This window comes from Bicyclus anynana, chromosome 8, assembly GCF_947172395.1.
Source record: "Bicyclus anynana chromosome 8, ilBicAnyn1.1, whole genome shotgun sequence".
Taxonomy (NCBI): Eukaryota; Metazoa; Arthropoda; class Insecta; order Lepidoptera; family Nymphalidae; genus Bicyclus; species Bicyclus anynana.
In genome coordinates, this window is record NC_069090.1 from 16,712,648 (window position 1) to 16,734,981 (window position 22,334).

The 22,334-nt window shown below is 33.3% G+C and overlaps 2 protein-coding genes across 6 annotated transcripts in view; one reads left to right on the forward strand and one right to left on the reverse strand.

Annotated features, from left to right (window-relative positions):
* The window catches only part of LOC112045914 (prestin), a 51,357-nt gene that overhangs the window by 3,522 nt on the left and 25,501 nt on the right, over positions 1-22,334 (forward strand). The window contains exons 1-2 of one of the 4 annotated variants that reach the window (XM_052883186.1): positions 8,293-8,449; positions 18,441-18,691. In XM_052883186.1, the coding sequence (XP_052739146.1) occupies positions 18,633-18,691 (59 nt within the window). In that variant the 5' untranslated portion in view covers positions 8,293-8,449; positions 18,441-18,632. Of the gene's footprint in view, positions 1-6,676; positions 6,825-8,292; positions 8,450-14,054; positions 14,123-18,440; positions 18,692-22,334 lie in introns of those variants that run through there. The other 3 variants (XM_052883188.1, XM_052883187.1, XM_052883189.1) reach the window with 3 other exon arrangements.
* LOC112045915 (mitochondrial fission process protein 1) lies at positions 517-7,955 on the reverse strand. 2 transcript variants are annotated; one of them, XM_024082301.2, is made up of 4 exons: positions 7,511-7,955; positions 6,648-6,775; positions 4,779-4,876; positions 517-3,884 (listed from the first exon to the last, which is right to left on the reverse strand). In XM_024082301.2, the coding sequence occupies exons 1-4, from the start codon at positions 7,575-7,577 to the stop codon at positions 3,707-3,709; spliced, it is 471 nt and encodes a 156-aa protein (XP_023938069.1). In that variant the 5' UTR covers positions 7,578-7,955; the 3' UTR covers positions 517-3,706. The 2 variants fall into 2 exon arrangements, with proteins under 2 accessions (XP_023938069.1, XP_023938070.1); XM_024082302.2 differs by having other exon boundaries at positions 6,648-6,789.

The following is a 22,334-nucleotide window of genomic DNA, read 5'->3' on the forward strand; positions in this document are numbered from 1 at the left end:
AAAATATACGAAATATAATGTGATTCAATAAATTTTAAAATTCAACCTTTAAAGTTGTGAAAAAGGGGTTGAAACTTAACATTGATTTCCACGCGGTCGAAGTCGCGGGCGTTCGCTAGTATCATAATAAAATAGCTCTACGGTCTACCACGTTTAACTTACTTGTAATAAGTATCTTATTATTTTGATAAGTATTAATTTTACCTATTTTATCATCTTATCTTACTGAATGAGTCTAACATACTTACCTAATAAATATATCAACCTTCAGCGTAATAAGTTGATACAACCTAAGGTTGTCACTTACTTACCACCGAGCGCAGTCAGCTTCGCTCGATGTCGCTATCGTGTGGTTTAATGATTTAAATTGTGCGGATCAATGTGATGATATTTCCCAGTAGGTACTAGAGTTTTGTGAAAGTGTTAGTTCGGGGGAAGTACTACCGCCATGTTTATTTCTGCCAATAAACAGCGTTGCTGTGTTCCCTTAAAGTTAAACTACAAAAACACACCAAATTTAGTCAACAATAATTTTAATAAATCTCTTATAATCTATAATACATTTTGAATAACATAATCAACTAGAACATTTGATATTCAGGCGACGTAAATTGTGCAATTATATTGCTAATACATATTTGAGTATTCATGTAGAAAGTAATACAACTAAAATACTTGATCAGGTAAAGAACTTTTAAGAGTAAATAAATCATGCATAAACAAATTAATTATTTGAATATATGAACAATACAGCGAGATTTTACTAGATGGCGTAACTTATTGATGTAGTTAACATACTACTAAATTCACGGACGTATACATAACTAGATATCGCGGACAGTCCGAACCTGCTTGTATGATTGGTAGCAGAGTGTTTTACCATGGTCCATGCAAATGCCTATTTTAACCCATAGCAAATGCCTATTTAATATTTTAAATGTACACAATTTATAAAAATGTATTCGCTAAATATTCTGACGAATAGGAATATTATGACTCATTACAAAAATATATTTCCAAAAACTATATTATAAAACTTGGATAATTGAATATCATCTTTCAACCATTAGCAATTGGAGTTATAATAAGTTTGTTCGATAAACATACAAATTTTTAACTCTTAAATAATTGCATAATGTCGATAACACAATCAATCAGTAACTATCAATACATCATATTTTTATCAATAATTTAATACTATATTTTCCATGCTCTGTAATCTTTTAATACTACGCCATGTCTATTTTAGACAAATATTCTACGCCCGAACTCATTCAGCAAATTGACTAATTAATATCGCCACCGCCACCTATTACCAGATTTGCTGTTAGCACAGATTAACAATATAATACTGAGAGCAGTATTTTTGATATGAACTGCTATGGCCATACGTACACTACATCAACATCAGCTTATTAGTGTAAGCGGAGCGCCTCGCTCGCAATATGACATGAGGGGAGGCGATAGGATGGGTGCGAGGTGGCTTTAATGAGCTACAAACTTTAATTTATTAAATCTAGTCTAAGCCGCACACCAGAACAAACGCTTCTATAAGACCGCCTATTGTGCGTGTCTTTTGTAATTCTAATAATTATGTCTTTCTTGTTATATGGCCTACACTAAAGTGTTTGTTTTTTCACAATACTTTCACAATACATTTGTTACAGTTCTAAAGCATCTTCAAGCAATATTTATCTATCTAAGCAGATCTAATTATTCCTACTTTTTCGCCTGCTTAACATTTTTATTCAATAATACTAGGAGAGGTAGCTTATGTTTTGAGGTTAAGGTGAGGGGTGGTCACGGCCCTCCCGCCCCCCTATTACTAAACAGAGGGCCTAGTAGCAGTTTGATACTGTTCCTATCGCGTTAACGTAAACGTGAATTTCTTAGGAATAGAAACAGCGCCATCTAGTAGCCACTGCACACTGTTTCAATTCTATATAAAATCGCGTTTACTTCAACGCGATAGTAACAGTGTGAAAATATTGAAAACTCCCACTAGGCACACAGAACAGTAAGCCCTCATTCGCACGTTCAAATTTAGTATGAAGTTAAATGAATGTCTATTACCAACGTCCAAAATTGAAAATAACTGCTCGAAAAAAAGTGTCGTGTTTTAAAAACGCTGTCGTGTTAACATAAAACTTGAGAATGCATTTGTTGTATTTTAACGTCCGTTAAAAAAACTCTCGTGCGAATGGGGGGAGAGCAGTGATAGCCCAGTGGAAATGACCTCTGCCTCCGATTCTGGAGGGTGTGGGTTCGGATCCTGTCCGGGGCATGCACCTCCAACTTTTCAGTTGTGTGCATTTTAAGAAATTAAATATCACGTGTCTCAATCGGTGAAGGAAAACATCGTGAGGAAACCTGCATACCAGAGAATTATCTTCATTCTCTGCGTGTGTGAAGTCTGCCAATCCGCATTGGGCCAGCGTGGTGGACTATTGGCCTAACCCCTCTCATTCTGAGAGGAGACTCGAGCTCAGCAGTGAGCCGAATATGGGTTGATGACGACGAATGGGGCTTAGTAGGGTATTTGTGAAAAGGACCTTTTTTATTATTGAAAATGTTGTTTTTATGCTTTTTTATTTTCAAATTCTTGTTTTCTTTCCAAAGCGATAAATTCTAGTAATACTGAAATTATTATAACTTTTCAGTCAGGCGTTTTATTTGCGATTTGTTGATAAATTAGTGTACAATAATTTATAAGCAATACCAGCTGTTCCTTATATAATTAATTAATTGTTTGATTAATAAATCAGCCAAGAAATAATAAATATATTGGAATGCAACCCTTGGTAATCATTTTAGTTTTATGTGTTTGACACTAAAAACGAATATAAAAAATTTTAAACAAAATGGCATTATCACAAAATAAATTACATTTTTGTAACTGGCTTTTATATATGATTTGTCGATATAAACCATCGAATCCAAAGAAGACGAATCCAAGATGGTTGCTAAACCATAGACAACAAATCTAATTTCAAAAAATAACATTCGTGGGAATTAGAGGTAACGCTAAAACCATTTCTTTATAAAAAAAATGTCTGCCTGTCTGTCATTAAATTAAAGATGCATTTTGATTTTTAAATTCTGTAGGAAATATAAAAAAAAAACTTGGACGGTTGAGGGTTTGGACCCTTGAAACCTGCTCTCAAAGCCACCACAATCCATAGTTAACTATCATACTTATTAGTATGGTATGAGCATGGACTGACAAACTTTCAGCATATTGTAAGCCATAAACAAAGTACCACTAATACCCTGGATGTTGATCACCAAAAATATTAGTACTTTTCCAACCAAAAAAAAAGAAACTCTTTCAGATCGACTGTCTAAATAGGTGCATGTTGCCTCGCAGCATACATTATGTACGTCTTAATACGCCTGAAAAGTGAAAGGTGCGCAAACGAGGAGCAGCAGTCCGCGGCGTGCACGCTGTTGGCGGCAGCGCACGGTAAAGGTGCGCAGAATAGGTTACGCACAAAAAACGTAACGCTGTCATCCGTTCATGGAATTTTACTTCCCATATTTTTTAATAGCGGGGGCTATATATGAAAAATCGATTCTTAAGGAGTAGACTCCAAAAACTCCAAGCCAGTCATCCAGATATTTTTTTTTCAGCAGACCTTTCAATTGAATCTCTATATAAGAATGGTTCTTACCTCTACCTCTACCTCCCACTTAAACAATACCATCGTTACGTGTGATACCATTTCCTGTATGTGGCGTTCATCAGGAGCGTGACACCCAGGTCTATGGGGTACACTATGGCGGGTATGGAGACCAGGCCGACAGCCACGGCTGCCATCTTCCGTGGGGTGTGCGGTATTTTTGGCGCTTTCTTCTCAAGATACCTTAGCGTGTAGTGGCATATTCTGAAATATAATATCATCTTTATAAGTAATGTTCAAACAAAGATAACAGAAAACAAAAATTAATATTTTTTTTAACTGTGCATGCTTTTTTAAATGTGCACGTTTTATGTATGTATTAATCTGTATATCTCTTAATGCTAATCAATGAAATTATTAAAACCGGTTAAGTGCGAGCGTGCGCGCACCATGGTTGGCACTCATCCATACTAATATTATAAATGCGAAAGTAAGCCTGTTTGTCTGTCTGTCTGTCTGTTATCTTTCACGGCTAAACCAGTGAACCAATTTGGATAAATTAGACCTTGCATTTGTAAATGAAGAGTTTCACACAAACAGAGTCGCAAGCGTCCGCTAGTTATCTCTAAAACAGCAAAAAATAGCCCTAAAATGTTTTTTGTTCTGTTTTTAGTATTTGTTGTTATAGTAGCAACAGAACAACAAGTAAATTACCTGTGAAAATTTTAACTGTCTATTTATCACAGTTCATGAGATACACCCTGGTGATGTATGGATGGATGGACAGACAGTAGTGTTGGTAATATTTGAGTATGGAACCCTAATGAGCCGATATGAATGTCTATTATCTTGGATTACTAAATCTAAGATCACAGTTAATTAGTAAGTTAACTGAGCGCCTACTTGTATAAAATAGCAATTATAATGGCAAAAGAAATAACTATCAGAGCAGTTCAGTTTACTTGAGTTTTTAGCTTTAAGTACTCAAACTATCATCAAGCATATGAGCAGAATAGTAATTTATGTATAAAAGATTAAAAGGCTGAATGGAATTTTATAAGCATTGAATGTAGGAAAAGAAAAAAACTTAATTTCACTAGAATGAATTGAGTTTGTTTTTTTATCATCTTATATACTTACTGTAAAATCTATAAGTACCTGTTTATAACCAATCCCGGGATAGCCACAGATGCCAATGTCTGCCATATTAGTGCATCGCCTGTCTCTAATAACACTTTTTTTGGTCCTCCGCCTTTCTATAAATTAATAAAAAATAACCTTAGAATCACATAAATAAAAATAAAAAAATAAAAATAAAAATCGTTTATTTCACTTTCTAAATTTACATAAGTTAGTGCGAGTTTGGAACCTTCTTTTAGGAGTAGTAAAACTACCTCTGTATTAGAAGGCTCCGCTCTTCCATAGCTAGTACAGTACAGAAATATCAGATTCTAAATGAATATTAATAATAATAAATAAATAATCTTTACAAAATTATTATAATAGATTGTTTCACATGTGTGTGTTGGTGTGTGTGTGCGTGTGTGTGTGTGTGTGTGTGTGTGTGTGTGAGTGTGTGAGTGTGTGTTTTTCAGGATATAAGTTTTAATAAGGATTCTACTTCTTCATAATTCAGTGACGATAAATATTTAATAACTGTTTTCTTGCACTCCTTATTTATTATTGGGTATATTCCGAGTTTTTTATTTATCTTATTATATAAAACATCAGATTGTAGACAGAACTGTTTTTTAGCAAAATAGGTTCTAGCCCGAGTGGTTTGCACTACAACATCTTTACGCCTTTTGCGTAGTTTGAGTGGTGTAAATGCCAACGATTTATGTTTCCTCAACACAGTGTGCAATATATATAATTTTCTAACTGAAAGCAACTCGCACTCAGCATATAAATTAGTTGTAGGATATCTATAAGGTTTGGAGAGCATAACCTTTAGAAGTGAGCGTTGAGCTCTCTCAACAGCTAGAAACCTTATCTTTGCCGCTCCACCCCAGACTGGTATACAATAACTTATTATAGATTGAGCCAAAGCTAGATAGACTGTGTTTAGAAGCTTCTTAGAAGCTATATGTCTTAAGATTTTGAAAATCCAAATGAGTTTCCTAATTCTGCAAGATACTAATTCAATATGCGCAAACCAATTAAGTCTGTGGTCTAACATTACTCCGAGATACTTAACAGTTTGGACTTCCTTCAATGTTGGGCAGTCACAAAACTCATTATTCTGCAGACAAGAGTGAATAGTTATGCCAAATTGCGCTGGAAGTGACCGCTCACAAAGAGAAAAACATATATAATTAGATTTTTCAGCATTAAGGGTCAAGAGGTTATTGTTAAGCCACATGGAAATTTTAGCTAGACCAGTCTCAGCATGTCTGCGAACATCATCCCAAGTGTTGCCAGTAAAGACAACAGCAGTGTCATCTGCATAGGCGAAAATTTTAGCATTAACAATCTTGAGGTTACACAAATCGTTAATATATATTAAAAATAAAGTAGGTCCAAGCACACTTCCTTGGGGAACACCATAAGTAATATTAATATCATTACTGCAATAGTTTTCAATTTTGATTCTTTGAGTGCGCTCTGTTAAATAGCTTTTGAATAAAGATATAAATATAAATAATAAATAAAATAAATAAATATACTTAAACAATACACATCACTATCTAGCCCCAAAGTAAGCATACAGAGTAGCTTGTGTTATGGGTGCTAAGATAGTTGATATTATAATATTAATATACAATTATATACTACATATAAATACTTATATAATGTATTAATACACACAGACACTGGAAAACACCCATGCTCATCACACAAATATTTTCCAGTTGTGGAAATCGAACCCACGGCCGTGGATCTAGAAAGCAGGGTCACTACCCACTGCACCACGCGGCCGTCATATAAGTACTTAGTTCTATTATAATAAGCTTGCAATAAGCAATTGATAATGATTTTAACTACAACAGTAGCTTCTTCTTCCTTTATTAAAAAAAAAGCTCTTACTTTATACATCTTCCAACTCTTGTCTGCAGTGTCAGCCAGGACATATGCGAAGGCCACGCCGTAGGTAGCTCTCACCACCTTGACCGGTACCACTGGACGGAACGACTCCCCAACCTCGTTGGAGTAGCCTGCAACCATGGATCTGTTCAGTGATCACTACATTAAAAGCGATGAAGGGTGAGTGATATTTTTGTTATTTATTAACAACTTAGCTTATGGCATTTGATTGAGATCTCACCTCATGTTAAATGATGATGCAGTGTAAGATAAGAAGGAATAGATCCAAGTTTATTCTACCCATTCCTTGATAGTTTATATGCAACATTATTATCATAATTATCAGCTGATGGACATCATGTGGATGTCAATCAGCTGATAATTATATAAGGCCTCTTTTAAAGACCTCTGAACACCATAGTCTTGAGCCCTGTGCATCCTGGCACCCCATGTTACCTGCTTGATGTAATTGGCCCACATAACGATGGTCGATCATAATTGCATTTTCTGGTATGTGGTTTTTTTAAACCCCTATTACACCACTATAAGGGTTGAATTTTAAAAATTCTTGATACACCTTATATTTTGTATTTTATTTTTATTTATGAACAAATTTTTAAAACTGTAACTCTATAAATGAAGGACTTTCCATACAAACTTTCAACTCCTATTTCACCCCCTTTTATTTTTATTTTAGGGTCAAAAAGTATTATATGTTTTGCTCCAAGGTCCCATTTACCATTATACCAAAATTCATTTTGATCAGTTTAGCTGTGAACAGGTAACAGACAGACAGACAGATGGGTGTGTATTTGGTGATAGGAAAACTAGTGCCCTACAAGGCCAATTTAGTAAATATAACTTACCAATAAATCTCACCCAAGTGTCACGAAAGAAATCCTTTTCTCCTTCAGCCATCGTCTTGACTTGCATTGGAGTATTTCGAAGAATAAATTTCGTACAAAGTGATGATTTTTATCTCATTATAGATAACACATCTTCAATGCTCAGCTAACTTACATCAGCACTAAATTCGAGTTAGATAATTATCAAATTTTTAAGCAAACATTCGTAACTTGTTAGGTAACAGTTAGATCAGCCGAAGTTTTTCTCCTCTGTTCAAGTAACTCAGGTCTCAGCATAATATGTATGGGGAACTGTACTATTTTAACTCATGAACTCAAGGCACTTCGCTTAATTGGTCACAAATTTATAAATTTTTTAATTTTACCATTTTAGTTTTTGAATTTAGATTTAATTTAAAATTTTAAAAGGAGGACACAATTCACAAATATTGTCGTTTCGTAATTGACAAATGACATTGACATTTGACAATGACTGACATTTGTTATGTGTTAAATGTTGCTACAGTAAAAAAAAGACTTCTGTTTGGAATACATTGTACACTTAAATTGGTATTTATTTTCGTTAATAAATAGAAAAATCTTTACCTTTATCGTAATATTATTTTGTATCAATTTTCAATTAGAGTATTTTGTAAACTTGATTCTTTCATCTACGTTTCGTATTGTTAAATGCGCACCATGGTAGTAATTTTGATAATAAATAGAAGAACATTTTTCTACTGCGATCAGCTGTTTGATTCATTTGACCTTTATTTCAATTCAGTACTTATTTGACAGTTTGTGATAGTGATGTGTTTTAGGTTATGTTTTTATTGTTATTGGACGGAACGATATGTTTATAATTCTTGTGAAACAAGAAAATATTAAATGAACTATGGATAAGATTTCATAATTTAATAGTTAAGTGTCAGAAAATAAATACCATGAAAAATTTACGTTGTAAGTTACGCGAATTCTCCATTATTTATTTATAACCTTCGATGAAATGTAGATACTTAATTATAGTTAGTTTCAATTTATGTAATAAACTAAATGCGCCTTTAAAAAAGTATTGGCACCTATGATTATTTTGATATTCTTTAATTCGTAATATTATAGTGCTGTGTGTAGAATATTATGAAAGATATCGATATTATATTTTTCAACATTAAAATGCAATAAAAGGTACCTAAATTTACCTAAACATATTTTTTTTCATGATATAACTTCGTAGGTAGGTAAATAGCGAGTGTAGGTAAATTAATACATTATTTTTAAATGTATTAATATTCTCACTTCCATTTGAAATAAAATCGGCGGTTAAATACAAGAAATGATTTGAACTTTTATTACACTTCAAACAGTGTCTAGTAAGTAGGTATATTGTCATTTACACATTTTTTAAATTCTCATACTAAATAATGAATTTTTTAAAACAGCTTGACGGTGTGATACCAATGTGGCGGCAGTTCCTATTTCCGCAGAATAGGTGTCTCACAAATTGTTCTATTTATCATTAGTAATTACGTTACGTATCGTTTCAAGGAGAGATTCGACAGTCACTGGATCTCGGTCTTGCAGAGCGATACTTCGAGTTTAACCTCTGGCAGCTTTCGTGCTTGTCCCACCACCTTTGTAGCAAGCCGTGCTCTGATGAACAGATACGGAAATATCTCAGTTCTTCTTATTTTTTCATCTTATTTTAGTCATCCTGTTTTATACGGTTGAAATAATTATTATGAGGTTAACAAACTCTTGTAATTAGTAAACTCGATATCTATATTATATGTACTTAATTAAAATAATATAATATTAAGCACTTAATTACTCACGCAACTGACGAAATTTTTTAGCAAATTTACATAATACGAAGGTCGCAAATTAGCTAAATGGGTTACCTGTAATAACTAGTAAATACCTCATTACATACCTCGTCTACAAAAATGTTATTATTAGTTAAGTTTATGAACAGATACATTATTTTCTTTCTTGACAAGTTTGTTTGCACGTTAACGTTATGTACTTAGAGCCTGAGATAGCCAGATACACCTCATTTTTTTGTAGTGGTTTGTCAGTCTATGCTCCTACTATAAGTAACTATTAGAGCCAATTTATGGAGTCCGAGCTGTGATTTTGGAAGATAGCAGGTGGACCCTTGAAGGTCTAAATTCTCAATCATCCAAGTATTTATTTTTAACATTTACCTCGACATAATATGAAAAATTATGGCCCCTTTCTCCACTCACACAGGATTGCGATGACCCCTCTAAAAGGGTTGCTATGAAGCCAAGGGTCTGGCGACTGGAGACATGATTTGTCATGATATCCCGTAGAAAATAACAAAAAATTACGTATAAAATGTAATCATTATAAATACTAACAATTTTTGATTGCATTACACGCGCTATCGAAAACAATAATACACGAAACTATTCTTCAGTTCTCCCAATTAAAGCTGCGAGCACACTTTGCGCAAATAGTCCAGTCGTTTTAGGTTTTATCTGGGGAAATTTCCTAGTGAATTTTTGTATACACCTTTATTACGATGTTATTATAAAGATGTGAAAAATCGACATGATGTCGTGCCGGCTAAAAAAGGTCAAAAGGTCGCGTAAATCAGTTTTTTGCCAATATTTCGCGACTTATTTTTTCGGACCTATTTATTGCTTGAAAGTCAATAGAGGTCATTATAAAAATTGTTCCTCAAAAAAATTTCTTTTGCAGTTTTTCTGTAAAATTAAAGGTTTTCGGATTTAAGCGCTGAGTAAGCGACTAGTATGCATTCACACATTTTTTCACACAAAATTACTGGACTAAAAGTAAGTAATCAAAATTTCCTCAAAATTGTTGTACTTACCTATAGTAAGTACAACAAACTTGTCTTTATGGTACATTTTATGTGTTGTCCTCGTTTCGTTCGTCATGCGATTAGTCGTAGTCGTTTCTCAGTTTTCCTCAATCGTCTTTTATTAAAATTCACGTAACTATCTAGGTAGTTCATTTAGAAGTGGTAAAGAGATCCGTGACACTAATCTATGTCTACTAATAATTATTAATTACTAACTGTTGCCCACATCTTCGTTTAATTAGCTTTTTAGTGTTCTTTAAATACATACTTCATATTCTTAAGTTGAGTAATTATCCGTTGGAAATATTCGGCTCTATTAAGTTTTATTTTCGTGACAAAAGTTTGCCTAATAGCCTAATCTATCTCTTGTATGCCAAAGTTTATCAATATTTGTTTAGTAGTAAAAATGTAGATAGAGTAACTCGCACGTTTATAATTCAATTATAAACATTAATTTATTATTATCAATATTATTAAAGGCCTGCCCATTACACACATTATTGTAAGGTAATTCTTAACTACGTACTTGACTAATTATCATGAACTACAGGTTAAAAAAGGCATGAAAATCTTGGTGAAAAATAATTTAGAATTACATGCCTACTGGTGTAAATGATGGTGGTGTAATAAATGCCGACACGATTTTATTATTTACGAGTGCGTGTTCATTATTCATGAGTCTGGTATAATTTTACGTTAGTGTCATTATATACACAGCTTTCCGAGAAAGAATAAACAATCGATATTTCGGTTAATTATGCGTTACATCTCTATTAATCCACTATCAATTAGTTATTATGTCAAAAGTACGAGTATCTTTGCATTTCAATTTTTTAAACGAGAACAAAGTAATTAAGCTTGCTATTGTGTTTAATTCGTTTAACCTTGGTTTTTATGGTTTTAATTTGAATAAAAAGTAAATAGTCTTATATTGCTGACTTAGCTCGTAATCAAGATTACAACTCCGACTTGGTAAATCCCTTACTATATAAGTATCATTTTGTAGTAGTGTAGTAGTTTTTTGTCAGTTTGTATAAAAAATAAATCTATTAAATAAATATATCTAGCTCAGACGAAATACTTGGTCTGAGATATTTGGACCATTTTTTAATTAAACGTTTAAAAATAATAACTCTTGCTGCTTGCTTAAGCTGTTACCCGCTGTTAAATACGATAAAATTACTTTTAAGATAAAATAATTGTAAAATATGCGTCGAATTGAGAACCTTCTCCTTTTCCTTTTTTTTTTGAAGTCGGTTAAAATATATGGTCGTCATAACTAAAGTTGGTTTTAGGCCGTATCTAATCAGACAAAGGTCGTTTCCATTTGGCTCAATATCACAATAATTACAATAACATTATTTTCCTGATCAAGTAGTTATGTCTACAACTTCGCTCGCCTTCTTGTTAAATAAGTCCCAATTAAAAAAAAAGGAAATAATTTTCAAGAAAATAAATTTAAAAAAAGGGTTTCACACGTAGTTTCATCGCTTATCAATTTACCCTCTTTATGTTTAATTTTTGTGATTAAATTCAATTCAATTCTTCTTTATGGCTTTCATAATTTTTGTGATAATAAGTAGACTAATAATGTCCACCATTAAATACCAAAATTCATCAAAATTGCTTCAGATTCTGTGTTTTGCGTAAAATGTAACAAATAGAGACATAATATAGTAGTTATTATGGATAGAAGATAAGACCATAAAACAGCTTCCAAGGAAGTGCATGAGAAAATCATTGTAAATGCCCGCAGCTTTGATCATACGTATTCATCAAATTTATTTCGATCCTCCGTGAACACTAATACTATTTTCTGGACGAAAGTGTTGATTTTTTTTATAAATATGTTTTGCTAAGTTCCAGTATCGGTGGAGTAGTAAACGCGTAACAAACAAACACTCACTTTCGCATATATAGTATCACGGATTTTGTATGTACTTTTGTTTTTTGTTGGCCTCCGTGGCGCAGTGGTATGTGCAATGGTTTTAGAAGACGGAGGTCCTGGTTTCGATCTCCGGCTGAGCCGATTGAGGGGTTTCTTAATTGGTCCATGTCTGGCTGGTGGAAGGCTTCGGCTGTGGCTAGTTTCCACCTTTCCGGCAAAGGCTCACCGCCAAGCGATTTAGCGTTCCAGTACGATGTAAAAGCCGAAAGGTGTAAGGATTTTCATTCGCCTCCTAACAAGTTAGCCCGCTTCCATTAAATTGCATCGTCACTTACCATCAGGTGAGATTGTAGTCAAGGGCTAACTTGTAAACAAAAAAAATAGTACTTGGTTCAAGTCGTTTTAAAATTGTGTCAAAAATCAAAAGGAATTAACGTGTCATCGATGCATGTCAAGCGTGGAGCAATGTCAAAGATTATCCAAGTTATCACCGACACTTCATGATATCAAATTGCAACATTTGATCACTTATCATTTGTCAATCTAAAAGCGATCACGCATTGCGCACGCGTTTGGTTCTTATGAAGGGTTACTGGGGCCAATACTCTTTAATGATTATAGAATTGATGTTTGTGAAAAAACAGGCACTTGTTTATTAAATTATAGCTGCCTATAATATTTTATTTGAGCAGTCCACATTCGTTTTACATACTTCGGCAAATATTCGTATTAATAGTATATCTTACATGTTATGCTGCAAATGACTAAACAAATAAGGACAAGATCAATTGTATACAGGAAAACAAATAAAGAATGCATGAGCAAAGCTTATACAAAGTCTGAGTGAGACCAGTAGCATTGTTATGAATTACAGAATTACAGACATGGTAACATGAGGTGCCTGTACTTCGAGGTATAGAGCAACGCATTTTACGACAACAATACAAAGAGATTATTTAAAAAGATATTTGACTAAACAGAGTCCTTTGGGATTTAGTCAAATAAAATAAATTTTGACATTAAAACTTTTATTAATATCTACATAATATACTAATGAAATATCGTGTCAACTATTATGTTCAAATAATAGAAGGAGCAATATTGTAACGGAGAGGAAGATTTTTTGTTCGCTTTGCGCATGGAACTGCAAAAAATCACATACTCGCAAGTCAGTGTTGATTTATCAGTTGCTCACTCTGTGGTATATAAATATGTACGAGTAATTGGACAATCAAAGAGAATTAATACGGAAGAGCGGCTTATAGTTTTACTTCGGTTTATTGCATCATAATTTTATGGCATTTTAACATATTCAGGTCATGCGTTTAATTAAAATAATTAAGAGAATGTGAAGAGAATATAATTATTATTAAACTTTAGCATATATATTCTAAATGCGACATGGCAGAATTCAGGTCTAAGGATGAAGTTGCAGACGTCTGCTAGTGGAAAACTCTTCTGCTATTATATAGCTCTGGTAGTAAAGTTCCATCTCTATCTCAGATAATCTTTTTACTCCGGCAAATAATAACAACAAGTTATTTTTTTATGAAAACCCCCAGTCAGAGATATTTTAGCTAGAAAAACGATTTTTATGTCAGAAAATTTGGAGTTACTCGTTACGTTACGTGTTATATCATTTACTTCTTGTTTTTTAGAATATATATTATTTTACTTAATGTATTTCGTGCACAAGTGTAATGTGATGAAAATGATTTAGTTATAAGATTAACAGTTTACTTTATTATTATCAAGTTATCAGCCTTGGTTGTTGATCTCTAAGAAGACTTAAAGTAATACTTCAGTGCATATTTGTCAGTACTATCGTCCAGTCTTGTTTGTGTGGCGTCTCGAGTATTTACCTCGTGCGCGGTTTTACTGTTCTCATCGTTTTTAGGTATTTATACGAGTACTTTACGAGTTACTAATACGAGTACTTTGAAAAGAACAAAAGAGTTTAATAAAATTTTATATCTTCACTCGTGATTGTGCGAACTCTCGTGACTACGGTTTTTTGTGAGTTTGTTTGTTTCTTGTTTCTTTACGTCCGATCTTAATTAACGCCGTTTGTTCCAAAGTTTGTAAGCTTGAAAGTGAGTTTTGGAAATTAGTGTTAACAAAGAAACAGAGGAATTGTAAAAATTGGTTTTTGTTTTCTCTTCATTTGTCGCCCCATTTCAATATTTGGAGTTTTATGATTTTCGGTTTTTACTCTGTTTTTCGATTGATACTAGAAATGCTAAAGTTTGGTTGTTGGTTCTTCAGAATGCAAAAACTATTGCACATTTCATTTGATAAAATTTGACAGAGGTAGGTAAAATTTACATAGGCTTCTTTTTAGCCTAAAAAACTAAATCGTTCCCGCAGTGTAGACTCACGCGGACAAAGTCTCGGCCATCAGCTAGTTATAGTTATAGTACAACAGGTGGATAGTTTTTGATATATGATACTAATTTAAATTAGTATGTACAGTATTGAAGACAAGTTTGGGGGTTCCCCACACTTTTGCCATACCTATCTCATCATAGATGTTTACTTTAACAATTCTATATGTTTAGATGTGGTTGTTAGGATTTACCTGTAATATTGACATGGCCATCTCAATTCTCAACTCTCAGTCTCTCAGTGGATCACGAGTTCTTGTGTTCGATAGACGCGATCTTATAATCGAATATCTTTTATATCTTTTAAAGCCCTATCGTGTTTAAAGGAGTGAAAAGACTTTGAGGAAAAGGTATTGCGTGCAAGACGTTTTATTGAATATTTCATTTATGACTTTTTTCATAATATTTACCATAATTTTTGTAAAGCCATGTGATAAGTTGGTGATAATATAGCTAATCGGTCCTAGGTGGTAATCAATAGCGCTATTCTGTTACAATGCTTTTGTCACAGTGTCAATTACGAATTCGTCTCTATTTCTCTCTGTATTACAGATAGATAGAGCTAACAGAGATTAATTCGAAGCTCAAACTATCGAGATCTAAAAGCAACAGATTAGTCCCATCAAGAGACCTAAAATAATTGTAAAACACTAGAGATTTGTTACGATTCGAAACCACATAAGCTAATTACTAAATCAACTAGGCAGTTTATATGGAATAAACTAACTATATTACATATACTGGCCTATTCACTATTATACTATATTGCTGGCCTTTAGTATCAACCTCATTTAGTTTGGTAACTTCGTTCGTAACACTCCCGACGGTCTGTGCGGGCCAGGAGCATGTAGTGATGAATGAAAAACTCACGACTGATGCACCTGACATCCCCGCACGCACGATTTTACACCCGCGCAGTATTTCCCACCAATAAGCACCGGATGACATTTGTTTTATAGAATCTCAATTTCGTATATATCAACTAGCATACGTCAAAGATAGTGAATAAGCCTGCAGATCGTCGTTGGTTTTACAAAATAGCCTAAGTCAAGAAAGAGAGCTTTTTCGTTTACTCGTATCTTATAAGCTAAGACCTTTATACAGATTCGCAACAGTGAAGTCTTATGTAAGTTTGTGTACCTTTTTTGATTACCGCAGTATAAACTGTAGATTATCTATCCATATGGCGTAAGCAGGGATTTTAGTCTTAACTCTCTTTTTAAATAGATATTATTTATAACTGGTCGCTAAACCCAGTGTTGTGTTTAAAGAATAAATGTTTTACCTGTGACTAATGTAAAATTTCCGTTGAGGAAAACGGTCTTGAAATTTTTTTGTAAGGCCCAATACTGACGATCGACTTTTTTCCTATTGAAACACTTATCGACAACTGGAAGAGTAGGATATTTTTTGCCAAAATGTCACATTTAACGTGAGGAAGCTAAAACTGTATGAATTTTCATCTTATTACTTTATATTCTTATTTATTTTGTAAACATCCAGTCAATCTATGTTTTTTACATATGAATTAGTTAATATTGACCTTATTTTCCCCATATGTCTCATAAAAATCAATCAAACATCCTGATCAAACATCAATCATCCTGTTTATCAAACATTTATATGCGGCGGTTTATTAATCGAAAAACGCATATTTTGACAATCTCAAGGGATCAAGTTAATCTAATATTATTATCTAACATAATATTACTACGTACGAAACCCTAGGTGGGTGAGTCCGTCTCGCACTTGTCCGAAGTTTTTTACATCTTGGAAGATTCGTTAATTGCAAAAAATGATCCATCAAATCTGATAGATTACCGTAGCAGTACCGGTGATTAGCGCGTTCATACAAACTCTTTAGCTTAAATTTGAGGATGATGACTAGGTTTGTATATATTCATATATATCATTATAGATCAATATAAACTAATTACTATGTAAAAAACAAAGATTGAATGGATGTTTGCAAAATAAGATTATAAAATTTCAAAATTTACTAAAATTCTTTTATCGTAATTAGATGAAAATTCGTACATTTTTAGCTTCCTCACATAAAACGTGACATTTTTCAAAATATGAACTATAACATAAACGCACAAATAAAAACAACCACAAATGTAACGATCAGCGAATCAACGACGTCATTAATTCGTGCCATTTTGTATGGGGCGTTTTTTAGGGATCCGTGGCAGTGCCGCAAATCTGACCCTTAAAATCCCTGTAACTCCGAAAGTAATGATCGCAGATATCCTGTTACTTTTACAAAATTGCTTTATTATTAGCATACTCCTAATTTATATACAATTTAAAAAACTGTCTAATAATCTTTGTAAACAGTATAAAATATCGTGATACTGCTTAGTCCTAACGACTGTTGGGTAAAGAAAAACACCAAGCTAAGTAAACGGCTGGGAGTTTTACTTTTATAAATTCTACAGAGTTTATAATTTAGACATAACGTAGATAGTGTTATCACGGGACGATCTTGATTTTTGTTCTCATTTAGATAATCTTTTTTGTTTGAAGTTATCCTATTCTGATGTTAGAGGAAATTAACAGAAGCTGTTTAGAGGAAAATACGCGATAATTATGTAAGAAACCATTGGCTTACTGATTTAACTTACGAGTAAATGCTAATCTATACAAGTTTTTTTATTCATATAGTCATATTTTTATTAACCGGCTTTAAAAACTTAAAATAATGTTTATTTAGCATCCATGCACATACATAGGTACTAGTATAGTAGTTGTGTATCACCCGATTTGGTTGTTTTGATATTTAAATGTAATTTAAAAGTACCTTTCAGGGAAGATTAGGATAGGATAGTTAGGATACAAATTTTAAGTGCTTCGTTTTTATCTAAAAAAACCTCAATTTATTCATTGTTCAAAAAATTTGTTTCTAGTCTTTTTAAATATAATATAATAATTTATTTATTTTGCTATCATCCGCGAAAAGTCGACGAACCCATGCGACAACAGGGTGAAACGTACATAGAGTATTTTGTCGGACCTGGGTGACGTTGTCGCATGGGTTCGTCGGCTTTTCGCGGATGATAGCAAAATAAATAAATTATTATATTATATTCATGATCAACTTCCGCAAAGTAACGCCTGTTTTTATCTAATATCTAGTCTTTTTGTTTAAATATCGATTTTATAGCCATTACCTAAGCGACGAAGACACTTGAAGGTTCGCCATAAAATCTGCTGATAGACGTCCATTGGTAGATGTCGGCCGTAGGCCGTTGACGTATTTGTAGGGATTTTATGTTGTTAGTCTTCTGTGTGGGAGTGATCAACATTGCGTTTTTACGAATTTCAACGATTTCGTTTCTTCGAAGTTCGAAGGTTTCCAATGATTCATCGAAAGAAGTGACGGACATCTGATTCTGGAAGCGTCTTCGGTCTCTTTCTTTCCTGGCTGCTCGCTGTTCAATTCTTGAATGTTAATTCGTTGATAACGTTTTACAAATAAATGGGAGCATCGCTTCAAAGTATTTCATTGTATGTTCGTAATTTTATTCATAAAGATCATGGCCCTGGTAAGATCCTAGTCTTATAATCGTAGATGTGGCCTAAAAAGGGATGTGCTTGTTTGGGAAATGCCTTTTTTAAATAAATAAAATACTTTTTTATCTATTATAATTATAATTATTTCGCTGCAAAATATTTTTCAAGTTGAGCAATAAAAAATGTATAAATAACAGTAAACCAAAGTTCACGAAACACATAAAACACAACACATTTTTTTATTTTCAGTAGGTTATCTACCTATAGATTAATCGAAACAAAATTCTAAAATGTAGGCAAATGTCTTACTTTCAGAAAATAAGCTCTTAATCTCAGTCGAAGCTAGTAACTTACAAGATATACCTACTTAATACAAAAGGTACTTATAATTAAGCACATAAGTTAAGCACCAAAGTGAGATAGATATTACTAAAGTGAAAATGCTGTGATAGAAGTGATACAAGTACTTTAAGTGATAAAAGTAAAGTGGACGGTAGTCAAGTAAATATGAGGACTGGTAGTGAGGAAAATGACCCTGAGAGGGAGAAACTGAACCCCAAAGGATGGTGAGTACAGAGTATGGTGATGGAGGTTGTACCTAGGGTTGCCAACCGTACTATAATATATAGTATTGTACTATATTTTGGATCTGCGTACTATATACTGTTGAATAAATATATAGCACGCAAAAATACTATATTTGCAACACTGATGAAATGAAATGAAATTTTCATTTTAAATCTTTATGAACATTAATTTTCGACAGATGCAATAGAGTCTAGCCTAAACGAACTTGTCTATCTTACTAAGTTGTAAACATTAAACAAACAAATTGAAAAAAAAAATAGCATTTGGTTTTCAAAAATTTAAAAATTAAATGTGATAAAGCATATGGTACTCTTATTTCAGACAAATAAATTTTAAAAAATGCAAGAAGAGTAAATAAATGCTTATTATATTTTTAAAAAGGAACGTTGATTTTTTGTTTATTCGTAAAATACTTTATTTTATCTAACCTACTATATTTTTTTATATAAATCTGTAAAATAGTTACTATATTTTTCTGAAAAAATGTTGGCAACCCTAGTTGCACATATGATAAGGGCGGTGACGGGTAGATTGTATTCTTCTTAATCGTACACTCTTGGCGGAGTGGTCGTGGTTGCAGCGATGAGCGACGCCTTCTATGCAATGCTCCTCCACTTTTGGCGATTGGCTGCATTTTGAGTACACTCCGCCAAAGATGACTGTGTAGCAGCCTCAACTAAATCCGTCCAGCGGGTTGGAGATCGGCCTCTGGATCTTTTGCCTTGGACTTGCCCTTGCACTTTATTGACCAGATTGTATTAGACATTATTTATTTTCGAATTCTCCCCTTCCCCTTCAATTAGTCTTAAAACTGTGTTAGGAGTGGGTACGGGAATAGTTCAGCGGGCGGTGACCACGGAAATCATGGTGTTAAGTCCGGACCTTTGTCATTAGAACTTTGAGACTTTGAGTTTGAGCCCTATTCTTATATTAAACGAGTACATATTTATACTTGACGCCAATGCCTCAAGCATTACGGAGATGTGACGCAAGATGTCATGGAAATAAGATTCTCTTATTTTGCAAATTTTTGGCATCATGAAAATATTGTATTGTTTTGTGTTGCACGCTTGTTTAAAAACAAATTATTATGGTTTACGCTTGATTATGTCTAACAAGTGTCTATCCTATCGTCATATTCATTAGTAATTTATGCTTAGCTAATGTCATACAAAAGACATTGGGTGCTTCAACTCACAGAACAAAAAATGCTTAAGCTAAGCTTAAACTCTTTCAACCATTTTTATCCCTAAGCCACGCCGCGCGCCGGTGTGTGTAGAGTTATGATGTCGATTGTACGAAAGAAAATCAGGGAGTTGTTGAAATGCGATAGTCTGGTAGAGAACGATGCCTGTGATTGCCAGATCTACCTCATTTTATGAATATTAATTTTTCGCCCGTGCTCCTACCATATTAGGATAGTTATCAGTAAGTTTCTGTTGTGTTGCGCATAGGCGTTATTGCTATTAATTTACGATTAGGCACTTCCAAAGGTAAATCCTTTTTACGGAATAAAAGAACTATCATCATCGTCATCCTTGACAACCCATGTTCGGCTCACTGTTGAGCACGAGTCTCCTCTCAGAAGATTAGCCTGATAGTCCACCAATGCGGATTGGCAGACCTCACACACCTATCGCAGGTTACAAATTACAGTGGTGCTGGTGGCCGTCTCGTCCCTTTCGTTGTGTGTGTGTACTGCAAATTAAAAAAAAAGAAAAGCTAATAAGTATTTCAAGTTAGTATTTCAAAGCCCAACTTAAGGTAAAGGGTAATGGCCACCGGCCAATACAACGCCTGCGAACCTAGGAATACCTCCGTGGCTCCGTTAAAAAAGTACCTATATGAATAATAATTATGCCGTATAAAAAAGAATCTGTTTAAGTAATTGGCCTAATAAAATAAAATGTTTCTTGAACATTTTCTTTATCACTCTTTTTACTCAAAAAGTTCGTCGTGTACCAAAGCGACGAAGTGAATTTGAAGCTGTATTAATTTTTTCTATTACCAACAAGTTTAACAAACAAGAAACGAACAAACAAACCAATCATAAGTCTTCAATCAGGCTGTATGGTCAACGATCTTTGCTTGTCCCTATTGGGGACAAATTAAAGATGAATTAAAAATGTTGTAAAACGTTGTAGCAAACTTTTTTTGATAAAGTAAGGATTTCAATATTAAAGTAGATTTTTTCAAATATGCGAGTAAGCAAATTGCCGGGTGGTTAGGGTAGGGTAGGGTCGGGGATTTTTAAACCCAGGACCTCGTTTATGCCACAAAGGCTAACCACGGTACTATCGAGGCAGTCAAACATTAGTTACAATGATGTGATTACATAAGAAGAAGAAAGAAGATTATTGTGGACATTGACGGTGTCATAGGTCACTGGTCCATTACACTTTTAATCGACATGATAATGAGAAAAACGTTACAATGAGATGTATAGGAAAGGAATTAATTTGATAAGAAGGCTGATGTTGGAAACATTTGGTTAAAAATATAAAACTTTAGTTTTTTAATGAAATGCTACTTAAATATAACATTTACCCGAGATCGAAGTAAAATTCGTCGTTTTAGAAAAGAGAAATCTTTGCGCATGGAATGTTTTTTAAAATAAATTAACCGACTTTATAAAACACAAACATGTTCTAGACTAAAAAGCCATAAATATAACAACGTATTTGTGTAGATATGACATAAATACGTTGTTATATTTATGGCTTTTCTATTGATCGGTTTGAAGGTGGTGCTAAAAACAAAATAGAACTTAAAGAGCGCTATCTATTTTGCTTGGCCTGACATAGGTACAATCTTATATATTATTTTTTAATGTAGTACATATTTGTATTTTATGACGTCGGATGGTTGTTTTTGTGTTCATTATGTCAGTTGGATTTTGTTTTTTTATTATATTCACACTAACAAAACATGAGTTTCTACTTTTTACTAATACTAGGTACTTACTATTCTACTAGAGTTTGGCTAATTAATTAAAAAAAAAAATTATATGTGTGAAACATGGTGAAACATTACTGCGTATTGACAAATAATTGCAATTATCAAACTTGAGTTATTTAAATATTTGAAGTATTATTATGGGAATGCACTCCATTTTGTTTTAAATTTGCCGGTCGATTCCAGTCTCTACTTTCTTTATCCAAACTGTAGGATTCTACTCGCTTATTATGTGATACCTACCTTAAACTTAGCAGTTTAATTATGGTTTATTATCAACTTTATAACAACGATTTAATCAAAGACATTTTTTGTAGCCATTGTAAACCAGTTCGAACTGGTTTCACCCGACAATCGTCACTGAAACTTGAAAGAGATTTTAATTACGTAGCGAAATTTTTGTGCAAGAATAGTTGCCTCAAATATGTTGCCAAATGTTGTTCACTGGCCCGTCACATCTGAATCTGAACTATCAGCGTTATTGGTCCACTGGAATATATCAGTAACTAAATAATCTTAGAATACGACGCTATATCATTTTAGTTGTAAACTAATTAAAGACCATTAAACATTAACTGGTTGACAAATAAATTAATTAATCGATATAAATAGGACATTTAAATAATAAGGATAAATACAATACATTGCTAGCACAGCATTAGTGTG

Excerpts from the sequence above, each read along its gene's own strand:
- LOC112045915 (XM_024082301.2), bottom strand. The coding sequence starts at position 7,577 with ATGCAAGTCAAGACGATGGCTGAAGGAGAAAAGGATTTCTTTCGTGAC. Across the intron at positions 4,877-6,647 it reads AGAGTTGGAAGATGTATAAA|AAAGGCGGAGGACCAAAAAA; the intron begins GTAAGAGCTTTT and ends ATTAATTTATAG. Across the intron at positions 3,885-4,778 it reads CCGGGATTGGTTATAAACAG|AATATGCCACTACACGCTAA; the intron begins GTACTTATAGAT and ends ATTATATTTCAG.